Source organism: Trachinotus anak, unplaced genomic scaffold, assembly GCF_046630095.1.
Source record: "Trachinotus anak isolate AG129_WGS33_773 ecotype Australia unplaced genomic scaffold, CSIRO_AGI_Tana_v1 ptg000035l, whole genome shotgun sequence".
NCBI lineage: Eukaryota > Metazoa > Chordata > Actinopteri > Carangiformes > Carangidae > Trachinotus > Trachinotus anak.
The window spans coordinates 85,408-97,193 of record NW_027273886.1 but is presented as its reverse complement, the minus strand read 5'-3'; the positions used below and the strand labels follow the sequence as shown (position 1 = coordinate 97,193).

Genomic DNA, 11,786 nt, shown 5'->3' with positions numbered 1-11,786 from the left:
CGTCAAAGGAGAACATGATCCATGTGGCGTCTGCTGCTGCAAATTAGTGCATTAGAACATAAAACTCATTTCCAGGAGACAGTGTTGAGACGCTGAGGACGGCGAGTTATCTGGATCTGTTTGGTGAATAATTCGTGGTGAGCTGGAGAGGAGTTGTTCTGTGTGTGACAGATCAGTTCATTCAAATCCAAGTAGCTCCACAGATCAGTGAATGTACGAGGGCTTTAATAACCTCACCGCCTGATAACCACCTTCACTATTTGTCTCTTTTCTCCCTCAGGGTTTAAATGCAGAGGCTGGAGCTTCATTCAAGGATAAATCTGGTTGTATTCAGTGTGTGTGCAGACAGGCTGGTGTGTGTGTGTGTGTGTGAAGGTGGCTGAGAGGATGCATATGAGTTTATTTGTAGAATATGAGACTTGTTTGCTGCAGTGCAGTGATTCTCATTCTGGGGGAACAGAAACTGATGGGAACAGTATAGAGTTGTTATTCTTTTCATAATATTCTGTCTCCTGACACACACACACACACACACACACTACCAGAGGGGACAGGACTGTGGACCTGTTGTATGCTAATTTTAAAGAGACCTGGAGATTTGACTCTTTGCACATTTGCATTTGTACATTTTTTGATTCACAAACTGTGTATTTCTTATTATTTAAGTAGTTTTTTACTGTTTTACATGTTACTAACTTTCCCTGTGTGTTACTGCAGTTGTAACAAAGGAATAATTAAAGTGTCAAATGTTTCTGATTGTGACGCTGATCCTGATAAAGTCTTAATGGCCTTGTGTTGTCAGTCCCAGTGCCTCTCCAGCCCACTGCTGCCACACAGTGCAGCCTGTAGCACGTGGCTACACTCCAAGTTGTTGTTATTGATTGTGAGACTGGACCTGACCAAGGACAAGATAAGGTACAAAAGTCACTTGAGAGTTGCTATTTGTATCTTTCAGTGGACCTGTCTGTTCACAGTCCTCCCTGCTTTCACCCACGTCCACACACTCACACACTGTGCACAGAACATGCAGCAGTCGCGCACTCTTTACTCTACTCTTCTCCTCCCGCAGTAAATCTGCCGGGATCGTCTGCAAGTGATCCAGGACGCCACCGCCTGTTCAAAATTCTGACTCTTACGCACAGAGCACGGCCCCTACTCGTCAGTTCGCTCAGGTCAGATGAGTCAAACCTGTTTGAGGGTTGTGGAGTGTCTACCTGCACCTCTAAGGTCTGCTGACTCTGTGGACTCATCATAAAGCACTTACAGACTCATCTGTTTAAACAGGCTTCTGGATAAACTGCATGTTTTAGTTCATACTTCACTGTCTCCCTGTGCTGTGTGTTTTCTATGTTTTTGCATTTTGACAGATCTGAACTGTTTTCAACTCTGTGAAGCACTTTGCTGTTAAACAGTTAAAGAGAAAACAAGACAACAGCTAAGAGCAGTTCATTAACGCTGCACAGTTGTTTGGCCACTTGGGGGCAGCAGAAACAAGCTGTGAACACAACACTGATGTATTTTTATCTTCTAAACTCGTCGTTGATCAGACAGTGGCTTATTTCCACACACACAGACAGTAACAGATCAACGTGATGATTCACATGGAGTCTCTGTGTTTGTGTTCCCTCTCTTTTGGCTCGGTGTTTGGTCTCCACCAGCTGCTCTCTGACAGGTAGAGGACAGAGGCTTCCCACAGATGTTTCTCTGAAAACATCTGGATGAGAGCAGTGAGACTGCAGGAGAACAGTCAGGTTACATCCGGACGGATGAACAATGAGCCTGCAGCTGTCAGAGTGATGCACTGAGGTAATTACAGCAAAACACTGAATAAGAAGCATTTATAAAGTCGGAGCAGGACACATCACATCCATAACAAACCCCATGTTCTGATGTTTCAGTCATGTTATCCAGTTAATTTCTCTTCACCTCCCGGTGTGTTCTCATGTCTCTCTCTCCACCAGCACTGCAGCCTACTCACACATCAATATACTGCAATTGTTTTTCTCTGTGGGCTCCGTGAGTTCATCCTGTATATTCAATATCTAATTTATGTGTCTGCTGGGTTGTGTTGTGCAGGTAGTTTGTTTGTGCTCCCTGCTGAATCTTCAGCGCTGCTCGGACTCATGCAGGGAGCTCCCTGCAGAGAGGAGAACCTGCACCAACAAATACAACCATAACTGTGCAATAAATGGTTCCTATTTCATGATGAGGAGTGTTTCAGTGCTGGAACAGGGGAGGACTGCACACAGGCCAGAGCCTTGAGGAAAACACATGGAAATATGTAGAAATAGTAAAAATGTTATCACAGGAGCACTCCAACCTAAAATAGACTGTTTGCCTTAAACAACGACTGAACTCTTAAAGGCAAAAACATTTGTCTGTGCAGTAAATATGAACCTACAGCCAGCAGCTGGTTAGCTTAGCATCAACACTGGAAACAGCTAGCTTGGCTCTGCTCAACAACATACACCTACCAACACATGGCAGCACATGTTAAACATTAGTGTGACCTTGATCTCAACCTGAAGAGTCAAACTGTTGCTTTAAAGTAAAGAGCAGGACAGAAAACTGCAGATGGAACTTTGAGAAGACGCCTGGAGAATGATGGCACCTCCCACTCTCTGGTCAGATGAAACCAAAATAAATGAGTGTGGGTCAGATGTGGTCCAGTCTTCTTCATTCCTGTCATATTAATCATGACCACTGGAGGTGTCTGGCAATAAGTGTAGCTATGTATCGTTAAAACCTGCTGCACAGACGACCTGTGGGTGTGTTTTCCACCATAAACTAGAGAGAAAAGTAAAAACAATGTAAAAAATAAAGATAAAAACTAAATAAAATGCAGCGTTTGTAGAAATGTCAAATATCTATTCTGTTACCTGGTGACATGTCAAGTCTGGACTCGCCTGTCAGAGAGAACAGGAGCTACAAAGTCGACTCATCTGCATCATGTTTAGAATATGTACATCATGCTTCCAGCCTGTTTCCCATGATGCTCTAGAGCAACCCTCGTGCCTCAGCGCACCAAAACTGAAACGATTAGTTGGTCACACCCACGTGAGCCCAGAGTCAGCGCTCAGAGCGTCTGTGAGTCGATGTCCTCAGTTTATTTGCTCATTATGGAGAAATGATGAAGACGTGAAACGTGTTCATGTGATGCTGAGGTTTAACTCACTGCTCCACGTCCACGCTGCTCACTCTGCTCCATCCACATCCACATCCTCCCATCCAGCCTCCAGCTCTCCACCATCTCTGCTCCACCCAGAGCTTCCTCTATCTCCCTTCACCAGCTTTCTTCATCCCTCCTAGCATGGCTCTACCCCTCCATCACCGCAGCCTCCACCACCACCACCTCCACCTCCACCAGCAGCAGCAGCAGCAGCAGCAGCACTGAGCCACAGAGCCCCTCTGACTGACTCTATCTCTGCTATCTGTAAATCCTCCAGTGGGGTTACTGGAATCATTTCACTGTGTGTTTTAGAAGTAAAAGGCTGCTCCGTCTATATATGTGTATGTATATGCCTCAAGCAAAGGCCTGGGCTGTGTAAAAGGGTGTGTGTGTGTGTGTGTGTGTGTGTGTGTGTGTGTGTGTGTGTGTGTGTGTGTGAGAATGAGGACTCGTGTGTGATATCACAGTCAGTTTATCAGCAGCTGCGTCCGATTGGAAGTGGGCCTGAGGACAGGAAAGTAATATAGTGTTGAACCAAGATCTGCTCTCATCAGATCCCAGGACTCAGCGTGTGTGTGTGTGTGTGTGTGTGTGTGTTTGTGTGGCCTCTGTTGTGTGTTTTGTGTACCAGATCTCTGATAGGCTGGAAAGGTTACGCTCCAGTGTGTCTGTGATTGTCACTGTGTGTAATTGTGAGTGTGTGTATGTTTTTATATGTTGCCTCCCACACGTCACAGTAAAGTCACAGTGAACAACAGGGAAAATACAGAAAGTCACTCACTTTTAGATTGTTGGAAAATAACATTTTCTCCAGTTTAAACCCAGCTCCACCTGCAGCAGGAGAAAGTCTGGTTTTAATTCGTTAACAGTGAATTAATCCAGAAACTGAAGGTTCCTTAAACAGGATTTAAACAGTAACACAGCAGCAAACATCTGTTCTCTATGTAAAGATGTAGTGGAGTCATGGCGTCCTGAGCAGAGAACGAAGCTACGCCCCCTCTGTGCATGTTGGTGCATGTGAATCACTCCTTTTCAACACACAGGCTCCGCCCACAGGTGAGATGTCACAGTGCAGCACAGCGTTCAGGTGAAACTGACCTTTCAGAATTTCTTCCACTGAAGAAACTGACAAAGAAAGAGACGAGACCAGAGCACAGGAGGACTGGACTGAGGACGACCGGCAGGAAATGATCTCTAGAGACCAGAACAGTTTGTGTACCAGGCTGTAAACATGTTTCTTTCTCCTGTAAAGTTGGACATGTGAACATGGGAGTCTGTGGGGACTGACTCACTGCTGGAGCCAGACTCTAGTGGTCGTTAGAGGAACTCAGTGATGTAAACATCAAAGTGTCTGTTCGTGGAATATGTGAAACACAACTTGTCTTATTTTGAAATCTGTATCAATGTGAACAGTAACATGACCATACAGACAAAAAGACACCGTGTGTGTGTGAGTGTGTGTGTATGTGCGTGTCTTCCTGTGTGCTGTTGTTGTGCATCATTACTCAGACTCCTTTGGGGTTGCTACTGCACAACAAATTTGCTAGAACATTTCCCTGATTACAGCCTCAGGGTTGAAGGGTGCATGTTAAGTGTGAATGTGTGCGTGTGTGTGTCTCTCTCTATCTGTGTGTGTGTGTGTGTGTCTCTCTATCTGTGTGTGTGTGTGTGTGTGTGTGTGTGTCTCTCTATCTGTGTGTGTGTGTGTGTGTGTCTCTCTATCTGTGTGTGTGTGTGTGTGTGTGTGTCTCTCTATCTGTGTGTGTGTGTGTGTGTGTGTGTGTGTGTAGGTACTTAGAGGTAGAAGAGGTAAAGGAGTTCTGACATGTCTTTCAGCAAAAACATCAACAGTCAAACTCTGTCTGCCCCCGTGTGACTCCTGACTCCACTGGGCATGCTCCAGTATGTGTGTGTGATGTTATGTTGTTATGTGTGTGTGTGTGTGTGTGTGTATGATGTTATGTGTGTGTGTGTGTGTATGTGTGTGTGTGTGTGTGATGTTGTGTGTGTGTGTGTGTGTGCGTGATGTTATGTGTGTGTGTGTGTGTGTGTGTGTATGTCTGTGTGATGTTATGTGTGTGTATGTGTGTGTGATGTTATGTGTGTGTGTGTGTGCGTGATGTTATGTGTGTGTGTGTGTATGTATGTGTGATGTTATGTGTGTGTGTGTGTGTGTGTGTGTGTGTGTGTGATGTTATGTGTGTGTGTGTGTGTGTGTGTGTGTGTATGTGTGTGTGTGTGTGTGTGTGATGTTATGTGTGTGTGTGTGTGCGTGATGTTATGTGTGTGTGTGTGTGTATGTGTGTGTGATGTTATGTGTGTGTGTGTGTGTGATGTTATGTGTGTGTGTGTGTGTGTATGTGTGTGTGATGTTATGTGTGTGTGTGTGTGTGTGTGTGTGTGTGTTTTATCAGCCCAGAGGACAGCAGCGAGGCCGGACCCTGCAGAGCTGCTCGCTGTGTTTGTTGTTTTCATGGTGAACTGCTCAGACTGCTGCGGCTCTTTATCTCCCTCTGTGCACAGCTCTGGTGTTGACTCCCGCCGTGCATGCTGGGAGAACATCTGCATCTATCTCCTCCGTCATATCCAATTAGTCTGCCGAGCATCAGGAATACAAAGAGTCAGGAACAGACACACACTTGCTGGAGTGCAGGGGTGTGAAGTCAACACACTCTCTGACACAGATGGTTAATTGTGAGGATCTTCATTCATTAACCACTAACTGCAGCTTCATGAGGCTGAACACACACAGATAAGATCAGCACCAGTTGTGTGTGTGTATCTGTGTGTGTCTGTGTTCAGTTGAGTTCAGCACAAACTTCCATCTGTCTGCGTATCTTTCTCTACACCTGTAGAAACTAACCTGCTCTCAGACAGCGAACACTTCCTGCTTCCTGACAATGTCCCTGTTTGGATTTTCTTCGTACTGAAGCGGCGCCAGTGTTGCACCTGGCGGCCTCTGATCCCCCCACCTATCGTCTCTCACAGAGCAGGGAGCTTAAAACAGAGCCAACGCTGAACAGCATGACTCCATTCATGGAACCAACGTCTGCTAACTAGTATGATGAGTGTTGTTAATTGTCCCTGATTGGTGAAATCAGCTCCTGTATCACCTCCCAGCTCTGGTTTCTGTCACGTGATCAGGTGGCGAGCGATGGGAGCTGGAAAAGCTGAACCATCACATATGCAACCTCAGTGTGTTCACAGTGGAAACACAACCAGTGTCTGTCTGAAAGCACCTGAAGATTCTCCACAGCCACTACACGTTCGGAGCTTCTTACTGCGTCTGTGACTCACAGCAGCTTCTTCTGCAGCACAGCTGTCAGTTTTAATAAGCCAATATTATAATTTTCCTCATAATACATTTCTACTCTGATTTTATTGTGAAAGTCCTGACCGGAAGTTGTAAGTTCCTCTCCTCCATGATTGGTTGATTAATGATTCTTGTACCTTTTCTTTTGTCTCTTTAAGAAGAAAGAACCTGTGGTGGTGTTCTTCTTGCATCCTCGCACCTACAGAAACACACACAGAAACACAAACACACACAGAAACACAAACACACACGGTGTGTGTGCGTCACCTCAACGTCTCTGAGTGAAGACCTGCAGTTACACAAGTGTGGGCTGAGACAAACCACAGAAGAGACTGAGCAGGCGCAGGAGGACATGTGATTCAGGCTGATCAGGAGGACACTGTGGGGCATCTCCCACAGAGGAGTTGAGACAGCGAGGGCCGACAGCTCAGGGGCCCTCACTGATGTCTCTCTGTGTGAGCTACAGCTTGTGATGGTGGGTTAATGAGGCCCTTGAACCTCCAGTCCAGCTGCAGGGAGGTCTGCCTCCTCCTCTCCTCCCTCTCCTGTTTTATTGATGCTCTCAGACTCTTTCAGACACGACGAGATGTGCATCCACTCCCAATTATCTCTGACACAGCCTTTATTACACACACACACACACACACACACACACACTTTGGAAACAGGGGCACCAGCTCCTCTGCCTCTGGTTACTTTGCTCATAGACATGGAAACAAACACAGACACAAACCAAAGTTTGCTTGTATCTTTGTGTTGCTGAGTCCAGACCCTGAATCAACTGTATGTTTAACTCTCCTCCTCCCTGACTCTGCACTTGTGCATGTTTCTTCATGGCCGCTGAAGTGAGACGAACACCAGGAGCTTGTCACACTGAAGCAATGACTTTTCTCTTGCATGTCTCAGCATTAATTCACCTGGAAGTGGTGCAGCCCTCAATTTACAGAGTCCACTTTGATTGGTTGGTCAAAAAGTTCCTCTCCCAGTAGCAACATGGCTCCAAACTCTACTGTCTTCAGTCCTTTGGTTGATTGCAGGCATGTGAATGTTTTGCTGGGGGGAGCGAGGCTCGAGGTCGGTGAGCGTGGCTTGTTGTGACATCGCAGCTTTAGTTAAAGACCCCTGCTCACTAACATCATGTACAGCTGTTTTCCAGCTGGGTCCCATTTTATTTTTCATGTACATGCTCCCTCTCTGCATCATCAAATTCAATATCCATTTTCACCATTATGCAGATGACACACAACTTTATCCACCAATCAGACCTGGTGACCAACAACAACTCTCCACCACCGTCTTCGTCTTCCCATCACATCACACAAAGTCTGAGGTCATCGTACCTGCATTACTGCAGGTGTGAGCAGAAACTACAGACGAAGTTGGAGGTGAAGCAGAGAAAAGTATGTTGGGACAAAGTTAAGTGTTGCAGAGACAGAAGGTGTCACAAAAGGAAAAAGGCAGTGAGCTGATTCAGAGAGGCACATTAAGTGTGTCAGGTGGAGGGAAGCTGCGAGCGACGTTACCTTGGGAACGATTCTCTCCTCTCTCATCGCTGGTGGGGCTGCATGACTTCTAATCCCCTTAATCTCAGCACATCCCATTGGAGTCGTTTCAAACTGTGTTTTGATCTTGTGGGTGCATGTGTGTGTGTGTGTGTGTGTGCTGTTTGTCTGCACGGCTGTATATATGCATGCAAATATGGGTAAAGTCTGAGATTATGATAAAAAGAAGTGAATGATATGGAAACAGCATCAGTGCAGAAATGAAGCTGTTTACCTAAACGAAGTCGTCAGCTGAGGGAAGTCGAGTTAGTTCTTCTTCTCTGCTTCTCTTTCAGCTGCTTTCAGCTTCCTCTCCTGGGGCCACAGCTAAAACAGAACATGAAGGATGCTCGGAAAAACTTCCCACAGGTGAACACACACACACACACACACACACACATGCACACACACACACACACACACACACACACACACACACACACACACACACACACACACACACACACAAACACACACACACACACATACTTGTACTTCCATCTTTGTGAGGACACTCATTGACATAATGCATTCCCTAGCCCCTTACCCTAACCTTAACCATCACACCTGAGTGCCTAACCCTAACCCTGACCCTAACCTTAACCTAAACCTAATTCTAACCATAACTCTAAAACCAAGTCCTAACCCTCAAAATGTGATTTGAAGGTGTCTCAAAAAGTGAGGACCGGCCAAAATGTCCTCACTTTCCCAAAATGTCCTCACTCTGTTAGTAAAATACTTTTTTTGGTCCTTACTATGTAGCAAGTACAAGTACACACACACACACACACACACAGTGTAGACTTTCATCTTCACACCTCTCTATCAGAAACCCCCACTGGTCATTTCAGCCACTTGTTAAAGTTAAATGGTTCTTCATCAAACCCAGTTCCCTCTAATCTGGTATCAGTGGACTCTGCTTTGATAAATCAAATAAGAACATGCTGGTGTGAAGATACGATTTTAACCATCACAGCTCACAAAACACACGTTAAAGACGTTTAAACAGTTTAAATTAGTGTGAAGTTCTCTGAGCTGTAAATATATTTCTGGAATAGAACTGAATTACTGTTCTCCTCCGTTTTATTTTGAAGTTGATATCAATAAATATATATATATTTATATATATATATATAAGTAGAACCAAAAACCATCTCAGTGTAGTTTCACATCTCCTCTCTCAGGCTTCTCTCTGGAGCTCTGGTAACAACAGGTCAGTCAGCCAATCAGAAGAGAGGATCTGAACCTCTCCTCTATAAAAAATATAGCAGATTTCAGGTAAATACTCAGAGAAACCAAATCTTGCAAGGTTGGAGGATGGTGACTGTTTTGTTGTGACATCACAAAGTTGCAGAAGTCCTGACGGCTGGTTTTAAGGCTCAGTTTCTGAATACAGGCTGTGTGCATTTCTCTGTGCACTGAGGCTTTGATACTTTCACAGTATTAATATAGAACCTAGACCTGCTTTATAATCACAAACACATGGACATCTGCCTTTAGACTGGATGGAGCTTTAAAATCAACTAACAAACAATGAAAGTTTAAGCTGATCCTGTCTTTAACGGAGCCTTTGTTTCCTGTGACCGACTCTCTGCTGTGACTCCATCATTCAGGGACAAACTCTCCTTCATTTCCACACACTGAGGTGAGCTGTAATTTCACTGATTAAATAAGTGATTGTGGAGGAAAAGCTGCCGTCTGACTTTAAGAAGTGAGATTAAGTCTGTTTAGAGGTGAGAGTGTGGGAGTGTGACAGGGTTTCTGCTGCACTGTAGACACCTGTTAACAGGTGTGAGCCCAGAGCACACAGTCAGTCTCAGCCTCTTTCAGCTTATTTAACAAAGGTAAATATGTGAATGCAATTTACTGCGTTTATATATTTATTAATCTGGAAAATAACATTATAATGGGCATTTATAATGGAATTGGTTATCTGGCTGGAAAAATGAATTTAAAAAATGGAGGCAGTTTTTGTGACCTGATACTTTATTTAAATATGTTTTGCTTCTTTACCACACAGACCTCCTGCAAATATAACTGATGATAAATAATCACATACATTCAACATTTTTTCTATTAACTTTATCTTTTGTTTGCTGGAAAAAAACATGTGTTTGCAACAATTCCTGCAGAGTCTCTGCATCAGGTTGGTAGGAACTCTGGTTTGAGCTGCACGTCCCTGTTGAAGTCAAAGCTCCACAGTCTAAAGGCAGATGTCCATGTGTTTGTGATTATAAAGCAGGTCTAGGTTCTATATTAATACTGTGAAAGTATCAAAGCCTCAGTCCACAGAGAAATGCTCACAGCCTGTATTCAGAAACTGAGCCTTGCGTTGAATAAAGTTGCTGACACTATCTTTTAATTAACTTTAATGAACTTTAATCTGTGCCGTCACCGGTGTGAACGACCTGAACCAGGAGGACACGCTGCACCAGGGTCTGACTGAGTCTCAGCATCAGATGAGGCAAAATGTTGGAGATGAGGTTGTAACAGTAATTAGTTCTGACAGGAGAGATTCTTGCACACTGTTGGATGTGAATAAGCAGCGTGAGGAGTGAGGCTGCTGATGGTGGAAGAGAAAACATGGCGGCGACAGCAGAGGAGCTAACGTCTGCCTTCCTGGAGGCTGCGTTTGGCTTCAGGCTCATTAGATAGTGTCTGATGGTTTTGATTGATAATTTTCTCTCCCCTACTCTATCTCCTTCCCTCTGCCTCCTCCTCCCTCCCTCCCCCCAACACACACACACACAAACAGGTGTCTGTGAGGAGGCATACAGTGTGTGTGATAAGGGAGCAGCAGGTTGGTGTTGATTCAATAAGAAAGCTATTTTCTCTCCTTCTGCATCTGGGCTGGAAACAATCAGTCTTCAGGGTGATGTTCCTCTTACCCCTATTGATTTTATGTGTGTGTGTGTGTGTGTGTGTGTGTGTGTGTGTGTGTGTGTGTGTGTGTGTGTGTTTGTGTGTGTGTGTGGACGACCACCAAATAATTCTCATCCATCCCCTCATTCCTCCCTCTCTGGTCCAGCTGAGTTAACCTATACAACTGCAGAGGGGGAAATCAATGGCTATCCATACCCCCTGCACACACACACACACACACACACACAAACACACAGACACACACACTCTTAGTCTAAACTAAGCTCTGTAATAGTCAGAGGATGGTTGGAGCTTGTCTCTATGCTGCTGCCTGTTAAAGATTTATAGCTGATCTACTTCAGTTCTGAGCTGCTCTTGGTCTCTGGGCTGAACATGCAGAGGTGGAGGAGGAACATCTGGAGGTGGAGGAACATCCAGAGGTGGAGGAGGAACATCCAGAGGTGGAGGAGCATCCAGGGGTCAAGGGGCATCCAGAAGTGGAGGAGGAACATCCAGTGGTGGAGGAGGAACATCCAGAGGTGGAGGAACATCCAGAGGTGGAGGAGGAACATCCAGTGGTGGGGGAGGAACATCCAGAGGTGGAGGAACATCCAGTGGTGGAGGAGGAACATCCAGAGATGGAGGAACATCCAGTGGTGGAGGAGGAACATCCAGAGATGGAGGAACATCCAGAGGTGGAGGATTGTTCCTCTGAAGTGGGGAGAGGATGAATTCAGAGCTTCTGCAGCCAAAACACAAACTAACAGAGAACGACAGGTTTATACTGATCAGATAAAATATTACAATGAAACTGGTCGTCATGCTTTTTGTAATAATGGTCGTCCTGGTGGGTCCACCTGGAACATCTCTGTGCTGTGGGTCCAGGTTGGATCAAGTTCAG

The 11,786-nt window shown here is 45.2% G+C and overlaps 1 protein-coding gene and 1 long non-coding RNA gene across 2 annotated transcripts; both read left to right on the top strand.

Annotated features, from left to right (window-relative positions):
* Window positions 1-282: 282 nt before the first annotated feature.
* Window positions 283-1,389, top strand: LOC139614642 (uncharacterized). Its single transcript, XR_011687109.1, has 3 exons — window positions 283-335; window positions 803-915; window positions 1,070-1,389. It is a non-coding gene; the product is annotated as an uncharacterized lncRNA (long non-coding RNA).
* A 6,791-nt stretch (window positions 1,390-8,180) lies between these two features.
* On the top strand, window positions 8,181-11,616 carry LOC139614643 (ovarian abundant message protein-like). The gene is made up of 2 exons (XM_071472079.1): window positions 8,181-8,184; window positions 11,285-11,616. Exons 1-2 carry the CDS (start codon window positions 8,181-8,183, stop codon window positions 11,614-11,616), a joined length of 336 nt encoding a protein of 111 aa, XP_071328180.1.
* The last annotated feature ends 170 nt before the right edge of the window (window positions 11,617-11,786 follow it).